The sequence below is a fragment of the Coregonus clupeaformis genome, chromosome 7, assembly GCF_020615455.1.
Source record: "Coregonus clupeaformis isolate EN_2021a chromosome 7, ASM2061545v1, whole genome shotgun sequence".
In the NCBI taxonomy this organism is placed as follows: Eukaryota; Metazoa; Chordata; class Actinopteri; order Salmoniformes; family Salmonidae; genus Coregonus; species Coregonus clupeaformis.
The window spans coordinates 59,537,397-59,564,448 of record NC_059198.1 but is presented as its reverse complement, the minus strand read 5'-3'; the positions used below and the strand labels follow the sequence as shown (position 1 = coordinate 59,564,448).

The 27,052-nt window shown below is 42.3% G+C and overlaps 1 protein-coding gene across 8 annotated transcripts in view; it reads left to right on the top strand.

Moving 5' to 3' along the window:
* The first annotated feature begins 5,947 nt into the window (after positions 1–5,947).
* The window catches only part of sugct (succinyl-CoA:glutarate-CoA transferase), a 249,022-nt gene continuing 227,917 nt past the window's right edge, over positions 5,948–27,052 (top strand). For 3 of the 8 annotated variants that reach the window (XM_041881048.2, XM_041881049.2, XM_041881046.2), the window contains exons 1-5: positions 5,948–6,109; positions 12,370–12,418; positions 12,565–12,638; positions 14,468–14,562; positions 22,396–22,446. In XM_041881048.2, the coding sequence (XP_041736982.2) occupies positions 5,974–6,109; positions 12,370–12,418; positions 12,565–12,638; positions 14,468–14,562; positions 22,396–22,446 (405 nt within the window). In that variant the 5' untranslated portion in view covers positions 5,948–5,973. Of the gene's footprint in view, positions 6,110–12,369; positions 12,419–12,564; positions 12,639–14,467; positions 14,563–22,395; positions 22,447–24,866; positions 24,944–27,052 lie in introns of all 8 variants that reach the window. The other 5 variants (XM_041881051.2, XM_041881047.2, XM_041881052.2 and 2 more) reach the window with 4 other exon arrangements.

Genomic DNA, 27,052 nt, shown 5'->3' with positions numbered 1-27,052 from the left:
CGCACGGCTGACACCCGGTCTACCTCCATCCTCACCCCTGACGCAGACAACTGATACCCCAAAAAGGAGACCGACTCCTGGAAAAACAGACACTTCTCTGCCTTAACATACAGGTCGTGCTCCACCAGCCTCCGCAACACTCTGCGCACCAGGGCCACATGCTCGACACGGGTAGGCGAGTACACGAGAATGTCATCTATGTACACCACGACCCCCTGCCCCTGCATGTCCCTGAAGATCTCATCCACGAATGATTGGAAAACTGACGGAGCGTTCATCAACCCGTATGGCATGACAAGATACTCGTAATGGCCCGAGGTGGTACTAAAGGCTGTCTTCCATTCATCGCCCTCCCTGATGCGCACCAAGTTGTACGCGCTCCTGAGATCTAATTTAGTGAAGAAACGCGCCCCCATGCAAGGACTCAGTCATGGTCGCAATCAGCGGGAGTGGATAACTGTACTTCACCGTGATCTGATTGAGACCACGGTAATCGATGCACGGGCGTAAACCCCCATCCTTCTTCTTCACAAAAAAGAAACTCGAGGACGCAGGGGAAGTGGAAGGCCGTATGTATCCTTGTCTCAGAGATTCGTCTATGTAAGTTTCCATAGCTTTCTTCTCCTCCTGAGACAGAGGATACACATGGCTCCGTGGGAGCGCAGCTCCTGCCTGGAGGTCTATCGCACAATCTCCCCGCCTATGGGGCGGCAACCGCGTCGCCCTCGACTTGCTAAACGCGATGGCCAAATCCCCATACTCGGGGGGAACGTGCAATGCGGGCACCTGGTTTGGACTCTCCACCGAGGTAGCCCCTACGGAAACGCCCAAACATCGACCCACACACTGGGCAGACCACTCCATCAGAGCCCTCTCCTGCCACAAAATAAATGGGTTATGGGTACTCAACCAGGGCATGCCCAGCACCACCGGATACGCAGGAGAGTCAATCAGAAATAGCTGAATCATCTCCTGATGACCCCCTGCGCCGCACATCCTAAGTGGCGCAGTGACCTCCCTGATCAAGCCCGCACCCAACGGACGGCTATCTAGGGCATGAACGGGGAAAGGGACATCAACAGGAAGAAGGGGAATCCCTAAGGCTAAACAAAACTTCTTATCAACAAAATTCCCAGCCGCGCCTGAATCTACCAGCGCCTTATGCTGGGAATGAGGTGCTACCTGTGGAAAACTCACAGGTATACAAAAATGTGCAACAGAGAGCTCTGGGTGAGTGGGGCGCCTACTCACCTGGAAGGAATCCCCAGTGGGGAACCTGTCGTCCTCTCCCCTAGGAGGCCATCCCCAGCACCTAGCCGCGGTGTGTCCTCCCCGACCACAGTTGGCGCAGGGGATGGACCCCCTAGTAAGCCGACCCCTCCTCTCTCTAGCGCCAGCGCCCCCGAGCTCCATGGGACACGGCGGGTAGCTAGTAGGTTATCCAGCCTGATGGACATGTCGACCAACTGGTCGAACGAGAGGCTGGTGTCCCTACAAGCCAGCTCCCGACGGACGTCCTCTTGTAGACTACATCTGTAGTGATCGACGAGAGCCCGATCATTCCACCCTGCATCTGCCGCTAGAGTACGGAATTCGAGGGCGAACTCTTGGGCACTCCTCCTCCCCTGCCGGAGGAAGACCAGACGCTCCCCGCCGCTTTCCCCCTCCGGGGAGATGGTCAAACACCGCCCCTGAAGCGGCGGGAGAACTCGTCGTACGTGATGGTGTCCGCGTCGATCCTCCTCCACTCCGCGTTGGCCCATTCCAATGCCTTCCCGGAAAGGCAGGAGATCAGGGCGGACACGCTCTCATGTCCCGAGGGCGCCGGGTGCACGGTGGCCAGGTACAGCTCCACCTGGAGAAGGAATCCCTGACACCCGGCCGCGGTTCCATCGTAGGCCCTCGGGAGCGAGAGTCGGACTCCTCGGGATTCCGGTGCGGGAATGGGCGGACTGGCCGATGGTGCTGGCAGGGAGGGTGGTGGTGGAGGCGTTCCCCAGCCTCGGATGGTGGTGATCACCTCCTGCAGTGCGGTCCCCATCTGCAGGATCTGGTCCCGTTGTTCCCGAACCTGGTCCTCCAGCGTCGTCTGGGCTGCTGCGGCTCCTGCTGATTCCATTTCAGGTGTGTTATTCTGTCACGCGTGCTGTAGGTGGGTGTAGGTGGAATCAAACGCAGGACACCGAAGTATAGTCCAACAGACTTTAGTAATCTCCAACAAGGAAATAAGCCAACTCTTGCCCGGAAGGCGAAAATACGCACGGGGCGAAACAAAACGAAAGCGCACAAAACAGGTGCGTAATACTCCAACGCAGTGGAGGGAAGCTCAACCGAGCGAAATACAAAATGAAGCCCTACACACGACAGACCAAAATCAAACGAACATGAAACATACAACGGTGGCAGCTAGTATTCCGGAGACAACGAACGCCGAAGCCTGCCCGAACAAGGGAGAGAGGCAGCCTCGGCCGAAACCGTGACATCTTGTTGCTTGCTAGCTACTCTGTTGACAGTTTGACAAAAACATGTGGTAGCTAACTATCTTGTTAATTGTTTACAAACAAATTAGTGAATGTGCTAGAAAGCTAAACAGCTACCTAGCTAGCTAGTTGACTGCTGTGGCTAGCCAAAAATGACATGTTTTGATAGTTGGATCATCTTATCCTTTGAGGTTTTAAAAGTGTTTTTATACTATGATTTTGAACATTCAAAGCAACTGGGAAATGTCTATGGCAAGCATTGTTGTCACCTTAGCTTGCAACATAACTTCTGAGTGATAGGAAGCAAGAGCACCACCACCATTCAGCCTACACCACTGCGCACACATCCGTCATTACTAGGACTACTAGCGCAGTCTCTGTCGTAGCTGGCCGCGACCGGGAGACCCATGGGGCGGCGCACAATTGGCCCAGCATCATCCAGGGTAGGGGAGGGAATGGCCGGCAGGGATGTAGCTCAGTTGGTAGAGCATGGCTTTTGCAATGCCAGGGTTGTGGGTTCGTTTCCCACGGGGGGCCAGTATGAAAAAATAAAAATAGTGTATGCACTCACTAACTGTAAGTCGCTCTGGATAAGAGCGTCTGCTAAATGACAAAAAAAAAATGAGTCAACATTATGGAATATTTTGTGTAGATCAGTGGCTAAAAAATTATATCCATTTTAATTCCAGTTTGTAAGTCAACAAAATGTGGAAAAGTCCAAGGGGGGTGGGGGGAATAGTGAATAACATCACCATTATATACTAAGTGGAGCTATTTCCTTTTTGGAAGAATTCAATTCATTAAACTGTCAATAATTGAAGCAGTGCAGAGCCTCTTATCTGCAAGTAATCATCACCACATGAACATGCAAATGTACAATTCTTACTTGGAAAAGAAGCCACAGTATTTAGTGTGTCAACAGCTGGATCATAGTTAGGATACTAGGGGGTAACTAGTCCCCTGGGGTAGCCCACATGATGTCACCAAATTATCTTCCCAACACTTTCCCTGGCTGCCATTGCTCTTGCTAAAAAGAAATGTCCTCTGTGTCATCACAACTTTTGGAGATATTTCAACAAAATAATTTTGTGGTAAGTTTATCTAATTTTTTGAAATTTTGAAAAAGTTGTAGATACATTCCAATGAAGATAGATCTATAAATGTTTGTTTTGTTTTAATATACAAGTAGGAAAGCCTTAAGATAAATAATCCACTTGTTTAGAGAGAAACATTTAGATGATTTTTGAGTAAAGTAGTAATATGTTGGAAGAGTGTTGGGGGGATAGTTACCCCTTTATGGTTATGAATGGGGGTTAGTTACCCCTTTATGGTTATGAATGTGTTTCTACCTGTCGTTTAGACAATGACTAGCCCAGTAAGCGCTATTTTATGCTAACTTGCTAGCTAGCAACTTCACTAGCAGTAAATGCTAGCCACCTAGCTAGTTAGCATAAGCTGCTAGGAGTGCTAGCTAGCAACCTTACTACCAGATCGTCTGAGGTAAAATACATTTAAAAAATAATGTAACTTAATTGCAGTTGTAAACGTTTCCACTAGTGACTGATAGCTTTACAGTTAATGTTACTTTATAGCCTTTTAGCTATTTTACACAGCATTTTATGTCATATAGGTAGGTAGCTGGCTACATTTTTAAGAGATAGCTTTTCAATTGGCATCTCTCCCCCTGTTTTCAGTCACAGGTGGGGACAGGATTAGGTGTGAGCAGTGCAGAAGGTGGGCTCATGAGTTGTCCTCCAATTTTACTGGGGATAGCTTATCTTATTGGTGACCTATGTACAAATTAGAATCGTGCAATAGCAGAGCAAAAGAGAGTTGCCACATCAATGTTACCCTGAATTAATTCGTTAAGTTATTGTTATAAAATCTTATATTCCAATGTTATTTAATGTTATTAGTTATATACCATTCCAATATTATATTCCAATGAATATGTTTTTAAATGAATTATAAACAACTATTGAAAACCTTTTGCTCCTGAATGTCATTTTAAAGACTGCTCGGATTAAAAATCTTGCATTATTCAAATAGTATTTAGAGCAATTGTACATAATGGCTGGTATAGAAAAATAACAACAAAGAAAGAACAAAGAAAATGAATGTGCATGTGAATTAAAAAGAGGGACTTTACATTGTTAGAAATAGCGTAATTCAAATCTGGTATTGGAATAAGAGAAAACATAATCAAGAGATATTCAATCCAAGCTAAATTTATTATATGCTAAATGTATGTATGATAAGTATGATGGTTCGTATACGGGCTCACTGAAATACCACGCAGGGCAGACAGAGAACTGATCCATTGTTCTAAGTTCTTCTTCAAATACTCTGACAGAGATAGTTCCCGCTCCCTGCTGGCCAATCAGAGTAGAGACTGAGCGTGGTTTAGACTTACTCAGCCTATCGTTGGCGCACAGGCTGGTCCCAGACCCTTGGCGCTTCACTGTTGCACACTGTTGCCAGGCATAAGTTGTTATCATCACAACCTGTCCAGAGAGTTGGCACTTTTGCAGTACACATGTCCTTGAGCGCGGTTTAACAAAGAGGCAGTGTTCGTGTATGTGAGACATGTGAGACACAAGTTCTTATCTCCCCCTACTCCCTAACAGCTCCTCACATGAATCACAGCTTGTTATGTGAAACAATTTATATCAGTACAGTACAAATCTATTATGTTTAATCATTAATGCATTCTTTCTAAGCTAGGCATCACATCTAATTATAAGAAAATAGATCCCCACAACATCAAATCTCCTCATAGTGCGGATATTAATGGTGACATGTGCAACACCATTTCCCTCACATATTTTATTTAAATAATTAAAATAAGACAACTAGACTTAGCTCTTAAATTACTTACTAAAGAATTTCTAAATAAAACGGATTAAATGGATTTTAACACACTTGCGTGAAACCCTATGCCATAATCTTGATTTGATTTGATTTGGCACGTCCGGTACTTTTTAAAAAACGCCCCTTTTCTAAAAACAACATTTCATGAAAGAACTAAAAAAGTGTAAACTGTAGCCATTTATTTCCCTTTATCGTTTATTCCCCTAAGCATGACCTTCATCCACATACCAATTTTTTTTCAAACGTTGCTTTTTTGTGTCAGCAATTAGACATTTTGTTCTTAGGGTGGGCTGGTTACCCCCTAGTACCCTATCCATGTGGGGGAAGTAGAACCAAGGCGTGGACCCCGTCACAGTCCTTTTCTTGCTGTCTGTGATTGTCTTATACCTACAGCACTAGACATCATCAAACATTACTGAATTAAGAAATTAGACAATAATTTAAAAAACGGTCTTTCCACCCCACCTCTTCAATATGAAATGGTATTGTGCCGGTACGAGTAGTGTGTAGTGTATCCTGAACGCACCCAAGAGAAGGCAGGGCTATTCAATGCCTTCTGATAGGCTAGTGTAGGCGTACCACCCCCGACACTGACATTGCTCTAAATAACGACTCCAAAAACATGTCGAGGACACCAACATGCTTCAAGTGCGGTGCATTTGTTCGACTCTTGGCAAGCAGGATTCAACCCTGTCTTTTTCGACAACATCAAAGTAGTCGCGCTAATCTCAGACGGCTGCTTTCCAGCACACAGCCAGGTATTTGAGCTGAAGTCTCGTTTTCTTGTTAACTTGCCTATAAGTATGATAGCGAATTAATGTGTCACTAAACTTCTCGGCGATAGTATGCTGCTATTCAGCAATTATCAAATGGTTGGATATCCTTATCAAAGTAGGGTCTAAACACCATGAGAAAAGATTTGACATTGTGTAGTGGACAAAAACTGGTCGACCTTTCATTCAATGTTGATGACCTAGGACTATGTTCCTAATGTAGGGGCGTAATCATTACTCCAACGTTTTGCAACAACCTAGCGTTTCTATTGGACAGGTTTAGCAAACAGGGCGGGACCTACCTGAATCTGTCCAATAGAAAACTTTTCGGAGTAACGATTACACCCCAGGCTAAGAGTTTAAATTACCAACAAAACCGATGCGTGCGCAACTATGGGGCAAAACCAATTATGTATATAAACCCTGGATTGCTGATGCTATGTATTTGCCATTGACAAAATTATATGTATTCAATTATTTTTGTTGTTGTAGTGGGCACAGTAACATTAGTACCAAAAAAATAAAATACTTTAAGGATTAAAACATATATATATATATATATATATATATATATATGTATGTTTAGCTCACATATTATAATTTAAAAGTATGCATTAAGGTGTCTGTAATATAATAAATGTGTCAAATGAATGTAGACATTAATAAATGCATTTCTATAGCTTCCCAAATAATTTTTACAATTGAGGAGTACCAAGATGGCTGTGTGGGGGCTTCAATACAGAGCCCCCTGTCAGTGATCCAGAGTTTATAGACATATGAGTAGAGTCTATCTGCAGACCACGTTTACTACATGCCGTGCCCACTACCATTGAGTCCGCTAGCTAGCTAGGACACGGCACACAGTGTCCTTCGCCCCAGCTCGCCGAGCACTGCTTTCTCGCAGTTATTTTAATGGTGCTACACAGGAGTTTTGGTTGTTGAATTTTTGCATTGTAATTTCTGAAAATGTCCATAATATGGCGCAAACAGTGGAATGATAGAGTTTCACAGTATTACTTACCCGCCAGTGTTGTGATTGGCTGTGATATTCGCCTATTGATTTCTCCCGCCGGAGCGGCATCTGTTGTCAAACTGGGAAAGCTGTTCTGACTATGTCTGTGTTATCTAGTGGCTGGGCTGATGAGACCGTGGATTGTGCAGTCAGATGGAACAGAGTAAATATGCATTTTAACGTCATAGATTTAGCCGGTGGTAACTTGTGCAATAGACACCGGCTGGAACCAATCAGCATTCAAGATTAGACCCAACCGTTGTATAAATTAAAACAAAAAGTGATGCAGTCAGTTTCTCCTATATACACTAACGGTCAAAAGTTTTAGAACACCTACTCATTTAAGGGTTTTTCTTTATTTTTACTATTTTCTACATTGTAGAATAATAGTGAAGACATCAAAACTATGAAATAACACATATGGAATCATATGGTCCTCTGTAGCTCAATTGGTAGAGCATGGCGCTTGTAACGCCAGGGTAGTGGGTTCGATCCCTGGGACCACCCATACGTAAAAATGTATGCACACATGACTGTAAGTCGCTTTGGATAATAGTGTCTGCTAAATGGCTTATTATTATTATATTATTATGTAGTAACCCAAAAAGTGTTAAACAAATCAAAATATATTTATATTTGAGATTCTTCAAATAGCCACCCTTTGCCTTGATGACAGCTTTGCACACTCTTGGCATTCTCTCAACCAGCTTCACCTGGAATGCTTTTCCAACAGTCTTGAAGGAGTTCCCACATATGCTGAGCACTTGTTGGCTGCTTTTCCTTCACTCTGTGGTCCGACTCATCCCAAACCATCTCAATTTGGTTGAGGTCGGGGGATTGTGGAGGCCAGGTCATCTGCTGCAGCACTCCATCACTATCCTTCTTGGTAAAATAGCCCTTACACAGCCTGGAGGTGTGTTGGGTCATTGTCCTGTTGAAAAACAAATGATAGTCCCACTAAGCCCAAACCAGATGGGATGGCGTATCGCTGCAGAATGCTGTGGTAGCCATGCTGGTTAAGTGTGCCTTGAATTCTAAATAAATCACAGACAGTGTCACCAGCAAAGCACCCCCGTACCATAACTCCTCCTCCTCCATGCTTTACGGTGGGGAATACACATGCAGAGATCATCCGTTCACCCACACCACGTCTCACAAAGACACGGCGGTTGGAACCAAAAATCTCAAATTTGTACTCCAGACCAAAGGACAAATTTCCACCGGTCTAATGTCCATTGCTCGTGTTTCTTGGACCAATCAAGTCTCTTCTTATTATTGCTGTCCTTTAGTAGTGGTTTCTTTGCAGCAAATCGACCATGAAGGCCTGATTCACACAGTCTCCTCAAAAAGTTATACAGCTGCACCATCGAGAGCATCCTGACTGGTTGCATCACCGCCTGGTATGGCAACTGCTCGGCCTCCGACCGCAAGGCACTACAGAGGGTAGTGCGTACGGCCCAGTACATCACTGGGGCCAAGCTTCCTGCCATCCAGGACCTCTATACCAGGCAGTGTCAGAGGAAGGCCCTCAAAATTGTCAAAGACTCCAGCCACCCTAGTCATAGACTGTTTGTTCTCTCTGCTACCGCACGGCAAGCGGTACCGGAGCGCCAAGTCTATGTCCAAAAGGCTTCTCAACAGCTTCTACCCCCAAGCCATAAGACTCCTGAACAGCTAATCATGGCTACCTGGACTATTTGCACCCCCACCCCATCTTTTTATGCTGCTGCTACTGTGTTAATTATTTATGCATAGTCACTTTAACTCTACCCACATGTACATATTACCTCTTACTTTTTTATTAAGAAATAAATGCATTGTTGGTTAAGGGCTGTAAGTAAGCATTTCACTGTAATGTCTACACCTGTTGTATTCGGCGCATGTGGCAAATACAATTTGATTTGATTTTGATTTGAACAGTTGATGTTGAGATGTGTCTGTTACTTGAACTCTGTGAAGCATTTATTTGAGCTGCAATTTCTGAGGCTGGTAACTCTAATGAACTTATCCTCTGCGGCAGAGGTAACTCTGGGTCTTCCATTCCTGTGGCGGTCCTCATTAGATCTAGTTTCATCATAGTGCTTGATGGTGTTTGCGACTGCACTTGAAGAAACTTTCAAAGTTCTTGAAATGTTCTGTATTGACTGACCTTCATGTCTTAAAGTAATGATGTACTGTCGTTTCTCTTTGCTTATTTGAGCTGTTCTTGCCATAATATGGACTTGGTCTTTTACCAAATAGGGCTATCTTCTGTATACCCCCCTACCTTTTCACACTGATTGGCTCAAACGCATTAAGGAGGAAAGAAATTCCACAAATTTAATTTTTAAGAAGGCCCACCTGTTAATTTAAATGCATTCCAGGTGACTACCTCATGAAGCTGGTTGAGAGAATGCCAAGAGTGTGCAAAGCTGTCATCAAGGCAAAGGGTGGCTATTTGAAGAATCTCAAATATAAAATATATTTTGATTTGTTTAACACTTTTTTGGTTACTACATGATTTCCATATGAGTTATTCAATAGATTTGATGTCTTCACTATTATTCTACAATGTAGAAAATAGTAAAAATTAAGAAACCCTTGATTGAGTAGGTGTTCTAGAACTTTTGACCTGTAGTGTATATTTTTTTACTAAACCCTGCCCGAGTGAAATTGAAAAAGCATGACCCTCCCCCATTTTCCTTCGAGTAATAATTGTGTACATTTCGACCGGGCCCTTACACTTCATGAAGGCCTTATAAAACCTGTCATAGACATCAATGTCCATTCATGACCACTTATGACATAGGCCTATTTTAGACCGTAGTTAAAGTGTTCATTCATTTCTCTACTTAGGCCTATATAGTTATAGCACCTAATCATACCTTACATTTACATTTTAGTCATTTAGCAGATGCTCTTATCCAGAGCGACTTACAGTTAGTGAGTACATACATTATTTTATATATATATATATATATATATATATATACAGTGAGGGAAAAAAGTATTTGATCCCCTGCTGATTTTGTGACATGATCAATCTATAATTTTAATGGTAGGTTTATTTGAACAGTGAGAGACAGAATAACAACAAAAAAATCCTGAGAAACGCATATCAAAAATGTTATAAATTGATTTGCATTTTAATGAGGGAAATAAGTATTTGATCCCTCTGCAAAACATGACTTAGTACTTGGTGGCAAAACCCTTGTTGGCAATCACAGAGGTCAGACGTTTTTTGTAGTTGGCCACCAGGTTTGCACATATCTCAGGAGGGATTTTGTTCCACTCCTCTTTGCAGATCTTCTCCAAGTCATTAAGGTTTTGAGGCTGACGTTTGGCAACTCGAACCTTCAGCTCCCTCCACAGATTTTCTATGTGATTAAGGTCTGGAGACTGGCTAGGCCACTCCAGGACCTTAATGTGCTTCTTCTTGAGCCACTCCTTTGTTGCCTTGGCAGTTTGTTTTGGGTCATTGTCATGCTGGAATACCCATCCACGACCCATTTTCAATGCCCTGGCTGAGGGAAGGAGGTTCTCACCCAAGATTTGACGGTACAAGGCCCCGTCCATCGTCCCTTTAATGCGGTGAAGTTGTCCTGTCCCCTTAGCAGAAAAACACCCCCAAATCATAATGTTTCCATCTCCATGTTTGACGGTGGGGATGGTGTTCTTGGGGTCATAGGCAGTATTGCTCCTCCTCCAAACATGGCGAGTTGAGTTGATGCCAAAGAGCTCGATTTTGGTCTCATCTGACCACAACACTTTCACCCAGTTCTCCTCTGAATCATTCAGATGTTCATTGGCAAACTTCAGACGGCCCTGTATATGTGCTTTCTTGAGCAGGGGGACCTTGCGGGCGCTGCAGGATTTCAGTCCTTCACGGCGTAGTGTGTTACCAATTGTTTTCTTGGTGACTATGGTCCCACCTGCCTTGAGATCATTGACACGATCCTCCCATGTAGTTCTGGGCTGATTCCTCACCGTTCTCATGATCATTGTACCTCCACGAGGTGAGATCTTGCATGGAGCCCCAGGCCGAGGGATATTGACAGTTATTAATAATCGCACCAACTGTTGTCACCTCCTCACCAAGCTGCTTGGTGATGGTTTTGTAGCCCATTCCAGCCTTTTGTAGGTCTACAATCTTGTCCCTGACATCCTTGGAGAGCTCTTTGGTCTTGGCCTTGGAGAGTTTGGAATCTGATTGATTGATTGCTTCTGTGTACAGGGCTCTTTTATACAGGCAACAAGCTGAGATTAGGAGCACTCCCTTTAAGAGTGTGCTCCTAATCTCAGCTCGTTACCTGTATAAAAGACACCAGGGAGCCAGAAATCTTTCTGATTGAGAGAGGGTCAAATACTTATTTCCCTCATTAAAATCCAAATCAATTTATAACATTTTTTAAATGCGTTTTTCTGGATTTTTTTGTTGTTATTCTTTCTCTCACGGTTCAAATAAACCTACCATTAAAATTATAGACTGATCATTTCTTTGTCAGTGGGCAAACGTACAAAATCAGCAGGGGATCAAATACTTTTTTCCCTCACTGTATATATATATTTTTTTTCATACTGGCCCCCCATGGGAAACGAACCCACAACCCTGGCGTTGCAAACGCCATGCTCTACCAACTGAGCTACATCCCTGCCGGCCATTCCTTCCCCTACACTGGACGACGCTGGGCCAATTGTGCGCCGCCCCATGGGTCTCCCGGTCGCGGCCAGCTACGACAGAGCCTGGATCTCTAGTGGCACAGCTAGCACTTAATTCCAATGTGTACTTCCTACCTCACCCCTGCAATATACAATGTTGAGGGTTCTTGCACAAAATGCAGCTGTGCATTATCCAGGTGGTTAGTCAGTTGGTGACTTTACTGATGCCGTTGTTTGATCTCCGAGTGGCTATAGGGGAAGATTGAGGGGTCGACCTGGAAAATGTGGTTTCACTTCCTAAGGCCGGGATTCATCCGATCATGCTTGTAAACAATGCAGATTTTAAAGGCAATGTTATCGTGTTCGCTGAGATCGCATTCAAGGTAAACTGCAAATGTTGGCTGAATTGAAAATTATCTTTAAATGTCAAGTGCGCTATAGCCTGGTTTCAGATTGAATCCCGGCCTAAGTCTTAGGCCTACCTTGAAGTGCTTTATTGTCGTCAAGGCAAATAGCCCACCAACAGTTTCTAATGTTGCAAGTTATTATGCACCCGGTGCTATACTAGTCTAACCACTCTATTTGTCTGACACAGGAGAGAATGTTCGACCACTGGATGGCGTTAAAGTCCTAGACCTCACAAGGTATATTCACATAGCTTACTCTTTCTTTCCTCTTTCTATTATCCAATATCATTTATTTTTCTTCCCTTGTTATCTGTCAGCCTTGAGGTTAGAGAGGTGGTTGTCTTTGTGTGTGTGCATGATCTATTCTCTTTTTTTTTTTGCAGGGTCCTGGCTGGCCCATTTGCAACAATGATACTGGGAGACCTGGGTGCTGAGATTATCAAAGTCGAGAGACCAGGCAAGTGATGAGACAAATTCAGTGTTACATTCTGTAAGGGTTTGGAAAAATATTGATTGTTGCCGTGGAAAATGTAAACGTGCAGTTACAAAAGGGGGTCACTTGCAACTTTGACACTATCGTAGACTAGAGTATTTGTTGAAGTTTTTCTGTTGTCTGTGGCTCTGACAATCAGCAGCCACATGGTGTCACTGCTGTGTAAGACTAATGGGAACCTACTTCATGAAGGTTTGTGAATATTTTAAAGGCCCTGTTGGAATGCTCTTACATGTACAATGCATCCTTCCTCAAAGTAATCACTGATGTAACATAATTTGATAGGTGAAAGCAAGGCTTCCACTGCGTTGTTTTCACCAATCATGAGTAGCCCTTTATAATAACTCCAAGTAATAAAGCATTTATGATGGATTAGTAAATTGTTTATTCATAATTTCTTTATTTCTCCCACATTTGTAAATGTTAGTAACCTAGTTATTCACACATTTCTAAACAACTTTTAAAGTATTTAATAATGATTCATAAGATGTTTAATAACATTACACAGTTACAGTCACTCACCCATCTAGATAACTCGAAACAGACTAACCAGATTGTGTGTCTTGAAGTCGCCTAGGCTAGCTAGTGCTAGCCAACTTCTTTCACCAATTAGCTTCAGCCAGCTGGTGTGCAACCATGGCAAAGTTGGTTTGACATTGGATAGCATATCTCTGGGGCTAGTTGGGGACCGTCAATTACACTATGTAAATGGGACAATATTTTGATATTTAATTTTTTAGTTGTCGCATTAAATGCTTTCAATATTTGTATATGAACTTTTACAATTTATAGAGGTTATAGAGGTTTTTAAGTCATTGAAATGTGTAGCTATTGACATTTAAAAAATATTGTCCCATGTACATTGTATCATTTAATGATGGTCTCTAACTAGAACCATAGGGATATCGAATGTCCAACCAAATTGACTGTGGGCATTACGATGGTGTCGCATGCAGCTGCACTCCAAATTTATGATTACTTGGGTGCTTCCAGATGTGGGCAGAATTAAAATAAACCCAACCCAAGAAAAACCGTACCCTTCATTCCGTAACATCTCACAAATCTCAGTTTTGGACGAGACTGACTTTATTACCAAAATTATCCTATTTACACTTTGTAGTACATTTTGACACTAGAATAAATGTTTCTGACTCTGATTTTGAAAACTAGAAGTTGCTTTTTAGGGGCAGTCGCTCTTTAACATCCTGTGTTGTGTGCGTATTATTTTACCATTGAGGCTATTTTGAGACATTAAAGAGCATCAGGTACTGCTGGAATGTCTACCAATGGCATGTCCATCTTTTTGTGAAAAATTACACACAAAACATTTATAGTATAAATGGCCCACACTTTAGATGAGGCCACGCAAAAAGTTTATAAGGACCTATATTAAACATCTTATGAATGGAGTAATGATTAATAAATGATGAATAAACGATTTACTAATAAATCCATTAAATGCTTTATTATATGGAGTTACTATAAAGTGCTACCCAATCATGTTATGTCAGATCAGCGACAACCTAAAAGAAGGGTGGAAGGAAGGATGCATTTTAAGTTGGAGAAGGATTTGGAACTTTCCTCAACACGGGTAATGGTGACCATTGTCCAATGTTTCGCTGGCATCTTAATAATGTAATGAAATGTAATTATAGTGAAATCCATCAGACCTGGGTTCAATTCAGTTTTGAAGCAATTATGTTGGTTCCATTGCACCAGGAAACCTCAATCAAGCGAAAGTATTTGAAATGATTAGAAATAGTATTTTTCTGAATAGTGATCATTTCTGGCAGGTGCTGGGGATGACACCAGATCATGGGGACCTCCGTTTGTTGGTGATGAGAGTGCTTATTTTCTCAGTGTCAACAGAAACAAGAAGGTACATACAGTGGGTATCAATTAATTTTATCAATGATTTTTTATGGATTTACACGATACACAATACTCCATAATATCACAGTGAAAAGACAATTCTACATATGTTAATAAATTAAATAACATATTGTTGTTGCAAACGTATTTGCCCCTTTTTTTCTTTTAGGCAAGCCTAAATCAGTTCAGGAGTAAAATGGAGGTCCCCAATGATTTGGCTTAACAAATCATATAAGTTACATGTACTCACTCTGTGTGAAATAATAGGGGTTCACATGTTTTAATCACTATCCCTTTCTCTGTCCCCCATACATACAACAAATGTAAGGTCCCTCAGTCAAGTATTGAACTTCAAGCACAGATTCAACTACAAAGACCAGGGAGCTTTTTGAAAGCCTCATAAAGAAGGGCAGTGATTGGTAGATGGGTAACAATAACAAATCAGACATTGAATATCTCTTTAAGCATGGTCAAGTTAATAATGATGATGTATTAAACCACCCAGACACAACAAAGATACAGTTGTCCTTCTGAACTGAGCTGCAGGACAGGAGGAAAACTGCTCATGGATGTCACCATGAGGCCATTGGTGACTTTAAAACAGCTAAAGTTCAATGGCTGTGAAGGGAGAACTGAGGATGGATCAACAACATTGTAATGATAGATAATGACCTAAATAACAGAGGGAAAAGAAGAATAAAAATATACAGAATATAAATATTTAAAGGCACTAAAGTAATACTGCAAAGGAATCAACTTTTTTGCCTAAATGCTAAGCCTTATGTTTGAGGCAAATCCAACACAATTTTTTATTTACTTAACCTTTTATTTAACTAGGCAAGTCAATTAAGAACAAATTCTTACTTACAATGACGGCCTACCAAGAGGCAAAAGGCCTCCTGCGGGGACGGGGGATTAAAAATAGAGACAGACAACATAAAGATAGACCTAAGACAGCAACACAGCATGGTAGCAACATGGCAGCAGCACAATATGGTAGCAGCACAAACCTGGTACAAACATTGTTAGGCACACACAACAGCACGAAGGGCAAAAAGGTGGAGCCAACAATACATCACGAGAAGCAGCCACAAGTGTCTTTAAGAGTGTCCATGATTGAGTCTTTGAATGTAGAGCTGGAGATAAAACTGTCCAGTTTAAGTATTTTATTTTCAGCTCGTTCCAGTCGCTAGCTGCAGCGAACTGAAAAGAGGAGCGACCGGGGGATGTGTGTGCTTTGGGGACCTTTAACAGAATTTGACAGGCAGAATGGATTGTTGTATGTGGGGGATGAGGGTTGCAGTAGGTATCTCCAATAGGGGGGAGTGAGGCCTAAGAGGTTTTTATAAATAAGCATCAACCAGTGGGTCTTGTGCCGGGTATACGGAGATGGCCAGTTTACAGAGGAGTATAGAGTGCAGTGATGTGTCCTATAAGAAGTATTGGAAGCAAATCTGATGGCCGAATGGTAAAGAACATCTAGCAACTCTAGAGCAGCCTTACCTGCCGATCTATACATCTCCGTAATCTAGCATGGGTAGAATGGTCATCTGAATCAGGGTTAGTTTGGCAGCTGGGGTGAAAGAGGAGCGATTATGATAGAGGTAACCATGTCTAGATGTAACCTTAGCCTGCAGCTTGGATATGTGCTGATAGAAGGACAGTGTACCTTCTAGCCATACTCCCAAGTACTTGTATGAGGTGACTACCTCAAGCTCTAAACCCTCAGAGGTAGTAATCACACTGGTGGGGGTGTGATTACTGACCTTTGTTTTGGAGGTGTTCAGAACAAGGTTAAGGGCAGAGAAAGCTTTGTTGTAGAGTGTTTAACACAACACCGGGGAGGGGCCAGCTGAGTATAAGACTGTATCATCTGCATATAAATGGATGAGTGCGCTTCCTACTGCTTGAGCTATGTTGATGTAAATTGAGAAGAGCGTGGGGTCTAGGATTGAGCCTTTGGGTACTCCCTTGGTGACAGGTAGTGGCTGAGACCGCATATGTTCTGACTTTACACATTGCACACTCTGAGAGAGGTAGTTGGCAAACCAGGCCAAAGACCCCTTAGAGACACCAATACTCCTTAGTCAACCCACAAGAATGGAATGGTCTACCGTATCAAAAGCTTTGGCCAAGTCAATAAAAATAGCAGCACAACATTGCTTAGAATCAAGGGCAGTGGTGACATCATTTAGGACCTTTACATCACTGAGTAACTGTCTCATTATTTTCAAGCATGGTGGTGGCTGCATCATGGTATGGGTATGCTGAGGGGTTTTTCAGGATGGAGCTAAGCACAGGCAAAATCCTAGAGGAAAACCTGTCCATTCAGCAGGACAATAACCTACAACACAAGGCCAAATCTACACTGGAGTTGCTTACCAAGAAGACAGTGAATGTTCCTGAGTGGCCAAGTTACAGTTTTGACTGAAACCTGCTTGAAAATATATGGCAAGACTTGAAAATTGCTGTCTAGCCACAAATATTGCACAATCCAGGTGTGCAAGGCTCTTAGAGACTTACCAAGAAGACTCACAGCTGTAATCACTGCCAAAGGTGTTTCTAACATGTCCAGTGAGCTCTAAAAGTCTTGGGACAGTGACCATTTTGTTGTTTTGGCTCTGTACTCCAGCACTTTGGATTTGAAAATATACAATGACTATGTGGTTAATGTGCAGACTGTCAGCCTTAATTTGAGGGTATTTTTATCCATATCGGGTGAACCGTTTAGAAATTCCTGAATGAATCTTGAATAATGATCAGAGATAAAGTTAGACGCACAAATATCATACCTCCAAGACATGCATTACAATAATGGGAGGTTAGCATTTTTTTTAGGGGTATGATATTTGTGCATCTAACTTCGTCACTCAACATTATTCACAATTAATTCAGGATTATCCGTAATAGTCATTGTATCATTAGTCATTGTGTCATTTCAAATCCAAAGTGCTGGAGTACAGAGCCAAAAATCTTTTTTAAATGGTCACTATCCTAATACTTTTGACTCTCTTATCTAATCAAGGTATGGGATTTGTTTTGTTGAAATTTTCTTCCACATAAAAAAACACAATTAAATGAATTACAATCCCACTTTAATGTAACAAAATGTGAACAAATCCAAGGGGGGTCAATACTTATGTTACACACTGTATTCTATCGAAAGAGTGAGTTCTGCCATCAGGCTGTTAAACAGTGGGACATAGGACAGATGCAGGCCCAATACACGATTGGACAGTAGGCCGCAGAGACTTTGAATATGTTAAAATGTAAACGTGTGACTTGTGTACGAACTTTCCAGTTTTCCGTACTGTGTCTGCATGTAATATATTGTGTTGTATTTGTTTGCTGACGTCACAAAATGAATCTCCATGTCAATGAACAATAAAGTGTATCGTATCTTCTTGACCTACACTACCAGTCAAAAGTTTGGACACACTACTCATTCAAGGGTTTTTCTTAATTTTTAAATTTTTTTACATTGTAGAATAATAGTGAAGACATCAAAACTATGAAATAACACATATGGAATCATGTAGTAACCAAAAAAGTGTTAATCAAATCAAAATATATTTTATACACTGCTCATAAAAATAAAGGGAACACTTAAACAACACAATGTAACTCCAAGTCAATCACACTTCTGTGAAATCAAACTGTCCACTTAGGAAGCAACACTGATTGACAATACATGTCACATGCTTTTGTGCAAATGGAATAGACAACAGGTGGAAATTATAGGCAATTAGCAAGACACCCCCAATAAAGGACTGGTTTTGCAGTTGGTGACCACAGACCACTTCTCAGTTCCTATGCTTCCTGGCTGATGTTTTGGTCACTTTTGAATGCTGGCGGTGCTTTCACTCTAGTGGTAGCATGAGACGGAGTCTACAACCCACACAAGTGGCTCAGGTAGTGCAGCTCATCCAGGATGGCACATCAATGCGAGCTGTGGCAAGAAGGTTTGCTGTGTCTGTCAGCGTAGTGTCCAGAGCATGGAGGCGCTACCAGGAGACAGGCCAGTACACCAGGAGACGTGGAGGAGGCCGTAGGAGGGCAACAACCCAGCAGCAGGACTGCTACCTCCGCCTTTGTGCAAGGAGGAGCAGGAGGAGCACTGCCAGAGCTCTGCAAAATGACCTCCAGCAGGCCACAAATGTGCATGTGTCTGCTCAAACGGTCAGAAACAGACTTCATGAGGGTGGTATGAGGGCCCGACGTCCACAGGTGGGGGTTGTGCTTACAGCCCAACACCGTGCAGGACGTTTGGCATTTGCCAGAGAACACCAAGATTGGCAAATTCGCCACTGGCGCCCTGTGCTCTTCACAGATGAAAGCAGGTTCACACTGAGCACGTGACAGACGTGACAGAGTCTGGAGACGCCGTGGAGAACATTCTGCTGCCTGCAACATCCTCCAGCATGACCGGTTTGGTCATGGTGTGGGGTGGCATTTCTTTGGGGGGGCCGCACAGCCCTCCATGTGCTCACCAGAGGTAGCCTGACTGCCAGAGGTAGCCTGACTGAGTGGCGCAGTGGTCTAAGGCACTGCATCGCAGTGCTAACTGTGCCACTAGAGATCCTGGTTCGAATCCAGGCTCTGTCGCAGCCGGCCGCGACCGGGAGACTCATGGGCGGCGCACAATTGGCCCAGCGTCGTCCAGGGTAGGGGAGGAAATGGCCGGCAGGGATGTAGCTCAGTTGATAGAGCATGGCGTTTGCAACGCCAGGGTTGTGGGTTTGATTCCCACGGGGGGCCAGTATAAAAAAAATATATATGTATTCACTAACTGTAAGTCGCTCTGGATAAGAGTGTCTGCTAAATGACTCAAATGTAATGTAAATGTAAAATGTAAATTAGGTACCGAGATGAGATCCTCAGACCCCTTGTGAGACCATATGCTGGTGCGGTTGGCCCTGGGTTCCTCCTAATGCAAGACAATGCTAGACCTCATGTGGCTGGAGTGTGTCAGCTGTTCCTGCAAGAGGAAGGCATTGATGCTATAGACTGGCCCGCCCGTTCCCCAGACCTGAATCCAATTGAGCACATCTGGGACATCATGTCTCGCTCCATCCACCAACGCCACGTTGCACCACATACTCTCCAGGAGTTGGCGGATGCTTTAGTCCAGGTCTGGGAGGAGATCCCTCAGGAGACCATCCGCCACCTCATCAGGAGCATGCCCAGGCGTTGTAGGGAGGTCATACAGGCACGTGGAGGCCACACACACTACTGAGCCTAATTTTGACTTGTTTTAAGGACATTACATCAAAGTTGGATCAGCCTGTAGTGTGGTTTTCCACTTTAATTTTGAAGGTGACTCCAAATCCAGACCTCCATGGGTTGATAAATTTGATTTCCATTGATAATTTTTGTGTGATTTTGTTGTCAGCACATTCAACTATGTAAAGAAAAAAGTATTTAATAAGATTATTTCATTCATTCAGATCTAGGATGTGTTCTTTTAGTGTTCCCTTTATTTTTTTGAGCAGTGTATTTGAGATTCTTCAAATAGCCACCCTTTGCCTTGATGACAGCTTTGCACACTCTCAACCAGCTTCATGAGGTAGTCACCTGGAATACATTTCAATTAACAGGTGTGCCTTCTTAAAAGTTCATTTGTGGAATTTCTTTCCTTCTTAATGCGTTTGAGCCAATCAGTTGTGTTGTGACAAGGTGGGGGGGAAACAACAGTCCATCATTACTTTAAGACATGAAGGTCAGTCAATACGGAACATTTCAATAACATTCCCAGTGGGTCAGAAGTTTACATACACTCAATTAGTATTTGGTAGCATTGCCTTTCAATTGTTTAACTTGGGTCAAACGTTTCAGGTAGCCTTCCATAAGCTTCCCACAAAGTTGGGTGAATTTTGGCCCATTCCTCCTAACAGAGCTGGTGTAACTGAGTCAGGTTTGTAAGCCTCCTTGCTCGCACACACTTTTTCAGTTCTGCCCACACATTTTCTATAGGATTGAGGTCAGGGCTTTGTGATGGCCACTCCAATACCTTGACTTTGTAGTCCTTTAGCCATTTTGCCACAACTTTGGAAGTATGATTGGGGTCATTGTCCATTTGGAAGACCCATTTACGACCTAGCTTTAACTTCCTGACTGATGTCTTGAGATATTGCTTCAATATATCCACATAATTTTCCTTCCTCATGATGCCATCTGTTTTGTGAAGTGCACCAGTCCCTCCTGCAGCAAAGCACCCCCACAGCATGATGCTGCCACCCCCGTGCTTCACGGTTGGGATGGTGTTCTTCGGCTTGCAACCTTCCCCCTTTGTCCTCCAAACATAATGATAGTCAAACAGCCCAGAGGTCTAGGCTGATTTCTTTTGATTTTCCCATGATGTCAAGCAAAGAGGCACTGAGTTTGAAGGTAGGCCTTGACTCAAATTATGTCAATTAGCCTATCAGAAGCTTTAAAGCCATGACATCATTTTCTGGAATTTTCCAAGCTGTTTAAAGGCACAGTCAACTTAGTGTATGTAAACTTCTGACCCACTGGAATTACATTTACATTTTAGTCATTTAGCAGACGCTCTTATCCAGAGCGACTTACAGTTAGTGAATACATATATATATATATATATATAATTTTTTTTTTATACTGGCCCCTCGTGGGAATCGAACCCACAACCCTGGCGTTGCAAACGCCATGCTCTATCAACTGAGCTACATCCCTGCCGGCCATTCCCTCCCCTACCCTGGACGACGCTGGGCCAATTGTGCGCCGCCCATGAGTCTCCCGGTCGCGGCCGGCTGCGACAGAGCCTGGATTCGAACCAGGATCTCTAGTGGCACAGTTAGCACTGTGATGCAGTGCCTTAGACCACTGCGCCACTCAGGAGTTAGAATTGTGATACAGTGAATTATAAGTGAAATAATCTGTCTGTAAACAATTGTTGGAAAAATTACTTGTGTCATGCACAAAGTAGATGTCCTAACCGACTTGCCAAAACTATAGTTTGTTAACAAGAAATTGTGGAGTGGTTGAAAAACGAGTTTTAATGACTCCAACCTAAGTGTATGTAAACTTCCGACTTCAGCTGTACTTAATTGTTACCCAAAAATTATTTGATATTGAGATAAAAACGGCTGCATTGGACCTTTTCTTAAGCTACACAAAAAAAATAACATACCCTTTTCTAAACTAATCCAATCAGTTAGATTTATTGCACCTGTTACTGAAATGGTTGTTCCAGTTTAAATGGTTTAGGTAGTCTCCTTTCTCCATTGTTCTAACCATGACAATCATTCTGATTGCAGGTGAATACAATTCCAAATGTTGGATGTCCTAACTCTGTCTGGATTCCAATAGAAATTGCACATCACTTTGCAAGCCAGCATAATGTGACTTGCAGGCCTGATGTAGCCTGTAAACCAGTTTCCTAACACCACTGTGTTAGGGTAAAACTAGGCCATCAAAGTAAGGCCTTATGATATACTGTATGTAATGTATTGTCAAAGTTAAATTGTAATGATAGCTTTCGCCTAGGAACTCACTCGGTGAAGGCCACAGGACTTAAAAGGGATGAAATTCAACAACCATGTCTCTGTCACTAACAAATACAGTCATGGGTGGTAACTCTACTAACTCTACTATAACTAGCGTACACAGCTCACTAGATCACATCAGTTACATGTACAAGTAGTAGTGTCTATCCTGTATTATCACATTGAAAGTTGCTATTATTTGCTTTACTTCACCATTTACTTTATCTGATGTATTTGAGTTTTGCCAGAATGTATTTTGTGACAACTAAACAAATACACTTAAGTTGTGTATACATCATCAATATTTGAGTTTATGTTTAACAATGTATTGATTTTGTTTGTAGAGCGTTGCTGTAAATCTCAAAGACCCAAGAGGAGCCAAGATAATCTTAGAGGTAGGATGATTGGGAATGTGCTATTTCTCAGAATGGTACATTCCATTTAAATTCCACACACATTGAATGGGCCGAAACAGGCTACTATTCTATAGGTCGTTATCAATAAAATGTCACTAAGGTGCTAAGGTGCAGCGCAGCTCCACTAAAACCAGTGGTGGAAAAAGTACTCAATTGTCATACTTGAGTAAAAGTAAAGATACCTTAATAGAAAATGACTCGAGTAAAAGTGAGTCACCCAGTAAAATACTACTTGAGTAAAAGTCTAAAAGTATTTGGTTTTAAATATACAGTGGGGAAAAAAAGTATTTAGTCAGCCACCAATTGTGCAAGTTCTCCCACTTAAAAAGATGAGAGAGGCCTGTAATTTTCATCATAGGTACACGTCAACTATGACAGACAATCCAGAAAATCACATTGTAGGATTTTTAATGAATTTATTTGCAAATTATGGTGGAAAATAAGTATTTGGTCAATAACAAAAGTTTCTCAATACTTTGTTATATACCCTTTGTTGGCAATGACACAGGTCAAATGTTTTCTGTAAGTCTTCACAAGGTTTTCACACACTGTTGCTGCTATTTTGGCCCATTCCTCCATGCAGATCTCCTCTAGAGCAGTGATGTTTTGGGGCTGTCGCTGGGCAACACGGACTTTCAACTCCCTCCAAAGATTTTCTATGGGGTTGAGATCTGGAGACTGGCTAGGCCACTCCAGGACCTTGAAATGCTTCTTACGAAGGCACTCCTTCGTTGCCCGGGCGGTGTGTTTGGGATCAATGTCATGCTGAAAGACCCAGCCACATTTCATCTTCAATGCCCTTGCTGATGGAAGGAGGTTTTCACTCAAAATATCACGATACATGGCCCCATTCATTCTTTCCTTTACACGGATCAGTCGTCCTGGTCCCTTTGCAGAAAAACAGCCCCAAAGCATGATGTTTCCACCCCCATGCTTCACAGTAGGTATGGTGTTCTTTGGATGCAACTCAGCATTCTTTGTCCTCCAAACACGACAAGTTGAGTTTTTACCAAAAAGTTCTATTTTGGTTTCATCTGACCATATGACATTCTCCCAATCCTCTTCTGGATCATCCAAATGCACTCTAGCAAACTTCAGACGGGCCTGGACATGTACTGGCTTAAGCAGGGGGACACGTCTGCCACTGCAGGATTTGAGTCCCTGGCGGCGTAGTGTGTTACTGATGGTAGGCTTTGTTACTTTGGTCCCAGCTCTCTGCAGGTCATTCACTAGGTCCCTCCGTTTGGTTCTGGGATTTTTGCTCACCGTTCTTGTGATAATAATATAATAATAATATAATATGCCATTTAGCAGACGCTTTTATCCAAAGCGACTTACAGTCATCTTTTTGACCCCACGGGGTGAGATCTTGCGAGAGATTATCAGTGGTCTTGTATGTCTTCCATTTCCTAATAATTGCTCCCACAGTTGATTTCTTCAAACCAAGCTGCTTACCTATTGCAGATTTAGTCTTCCCAGCCTGGTGCAGGTCTACAATTTTGTTTCTGGTGTCCTTTGACAGCTCTTTGGTCTTGGCCATAGTGGAGTTTGGAGTGTGACTGTTTGAGGTTGTGGACAGGTGTCTTTTATACTGATAACAAGTTCAAACAGGTGCCATTAATACAGGTAACGAGTGGAGGACAGAGGAGCCTCTTAAAGAAGAAGTTACAGGTCTGTGAGAGCCAGAAATCTTGCTTGTTTGTAGGTGACCAAATACTTATTTTCCACCATAATTTGCAAATAAATTCATAAAAAATCCTACAATGTGATTTTCTGGATTTTTTTCTTCTCAATTTGTCTGTCATAGTTGACGTGTACCTATGATGAAAATTACAGGCCTCTCTCATCTTTTTAAGTAGGAGAACTTGCACAATTGGTGGCTGACTTAATACTTTTCTTCCCCACTGTACTTAATTATCAAAAGTAAATGGAATTGCTAAGATGTACTTAAGTATCAAAAGTAAAAGTATAAACCATTTCAAATTCCTTATATTAAGCAAATATTGTTTTTTATTGACGGATAGCCAGGGGCACACTCCAACATAATTTACAAACAAAGCATTTGTGTTTAGTGAGTCCGCCAGATCAGAGGCAGTAGGGATGACCAGGGATGTTCTCTTTATAAGTGTGTGAATTGCACCATTTTCCTGTCAAAATGTAACAAGTACTTTTGGGTGTCAGGGAAAATGTATGGAGTAAAAAGTACATTATCTTCTTTAGGAATGTAGTGAAGTAAAAGTAAACGTTGGCAAAAATATAAATAGTAAAGTACAGATACCCCAAAGAACTACTTAAGTAGTACTTTACAGTATTTTTACTGAAGTACTTTACACCACTGACTAAAACCATTGACAACTGTCTGCCGTTTTCAAGGGATTGTTAAATAAATGGTGTAACAGTGTTGTGTTTGAGACCACCTAAAGCGAGACCGATCCAAGAACGGAGCAAATCGAGTCTGAGTCAAGACCAGAAAAATGTGAGTCCAATTCAAGACATTTACATTTACATTTTAGTCATTTAGCAGACGCACTTATCCAGAGCGACTTACAGTTAGTGATTACATTTTTTTTTTATACTGGCCCCCTGTGGGAATCGAACCCACAACCCTGGCGTTGCAAACGCCATGCTCTATCAACTGAGCTACATCCCTGCCGGCCATTCCCTCCCCTACCCTGGACGACGCTGGGCCAATTGTGCGCCGCCCATGAGTCTCCCGGTCGCGGCCGGCTGCGACAGAGCCTGGATTCGAACCAGGATCTCTAGTGGCACAGTTAGCACTGCGATGCAGTGCCTTAGACCACTGCGCCACTCAGGAGATGACCATGATTGCAATTTTGTCAAATCACCACAATAATAAGAAATGTCCAGTATTTCTGTGTTCATAGTTCAGAACAACATATGGATTCTTTAGACATTCAAAATAGTGAAGAAATGCATGCTGAGGGAAAATAAAGCCAATCTACAAATATTAGTAACCCAAACACAGTGGGGAACAATGGGCCTTCTGCACCTTCAGAGAAGAGCTAAGGATTTTATAAAATAATGATTATTATAATAATAATGAGGATAATTATATTATTTTCAATGATGTTCTGATTTAATCTCTTTAGTTTTTGTTGGAAAGGAAAGGGTTAACACTGAAGAGAAAAAAAGATCCAATCAGGATTTTTCTTTGCTGGTCTCTTGGGAGATAAATCTAGCTAGCTAAGTCAGCCATTGGCTAGGCCATCAGAAGCTAGATAAAGGCATCTGCCATGCAACTGTATTAGGGCAAAATTTTGGAGTGACACCTGCATCTCTAGCTGTGTATAGCCACTGAAAAACGACATGATCGGAAAAAGGCAGTCACTCACCCACTCCTCCAATGGCATGCCATTTGAGAGCTGCACACTTTTGCTGCCTGCCGATGATATTCCGATGAATCTAGGCTATGTGTGCTGCTCTCATGTGAATATATTTCACGTGCTTTGCGATTGTGTAGGCTACTTTGCGCATGATTTCGCTATTGTACTACATCATTGATAAGTCGTATAACTCCACTCCACTACTTTGATATGCATCAGTAGGGATTAAGAAGTGAGTAAAAAAACAAAACAAAAAAAAGTGAGTATACGCAATGCCCACTGAAAAAAAAGTGGGTGTACGGTTTATACCTGCGTATAGCCTCCACTACACCACTGGCCCTTTGTGTTTTACAAAAAGTGCACTCTCTTACATGAGTGCGCTGGTATTACGATTGCTGTCCTTTCAGAATCACGAACCTGTCACACACTGAAGGCCTATAGGTTTGCCACTGTGCAAACATGTCTATAATATATATAAAGGCTGTTATACTGTATTACTGTTTCAAGAAAGGAGTGTATATACACTACCAGTCAAAAGTTTGGACACACCTACTCATTCAAGGGTTTTTCTTTATTTTTACTATTTTCTGCATTATAGAATAATAGTGAAGACATCAAAACTATGAAATAACACATACTGAATCATGTAGTAACAAAAAAATTCTTAAACATATCAAAATATATTTTATATTTGAGATTCTTCAAATAGCCACCCTTTGCCTTGATAACAGCTTTGCATAGTATTGGCATTCTCTCAACCAGCTTCATGAGGTAGTCACCTGGAATGCATTTCAATTAACAGGTGTGCCTTCTTAAAAGTGAATTTGTGGAAATGTTTTCCTTCTTAATGCGTTTGAGCCAATCAGTTGTGTTGTGACAAGGTAGGTGTGGTATACAGAATATTTGGTAAAAGACCAAGACCATATTATGGCAAGAACAGCTCAAATAAGCAAAGAGAAACGACAGTCCATCATTACTTTAAGACATGAAGGTCAGTCAATATGAAAAATGTCAAGAACTTTGAAAGTTTCTTCAAGTGCAGTCGCAAAAACCATCAAGCGTTATGATGAAACTGGCTCTCATGAGGACCACCACAGGAATGGAAGACCCAGAGTTACCTCTGCTGCAGAGGATAAGTTCATTAGAGTTACCAGCCTCAGAAATTGCAGCCCAAATAAATGCTTCACAGAGTTCAAGTCACAGACACAACTCAACATCAACTGTTCAGTGGGGACAGTGTG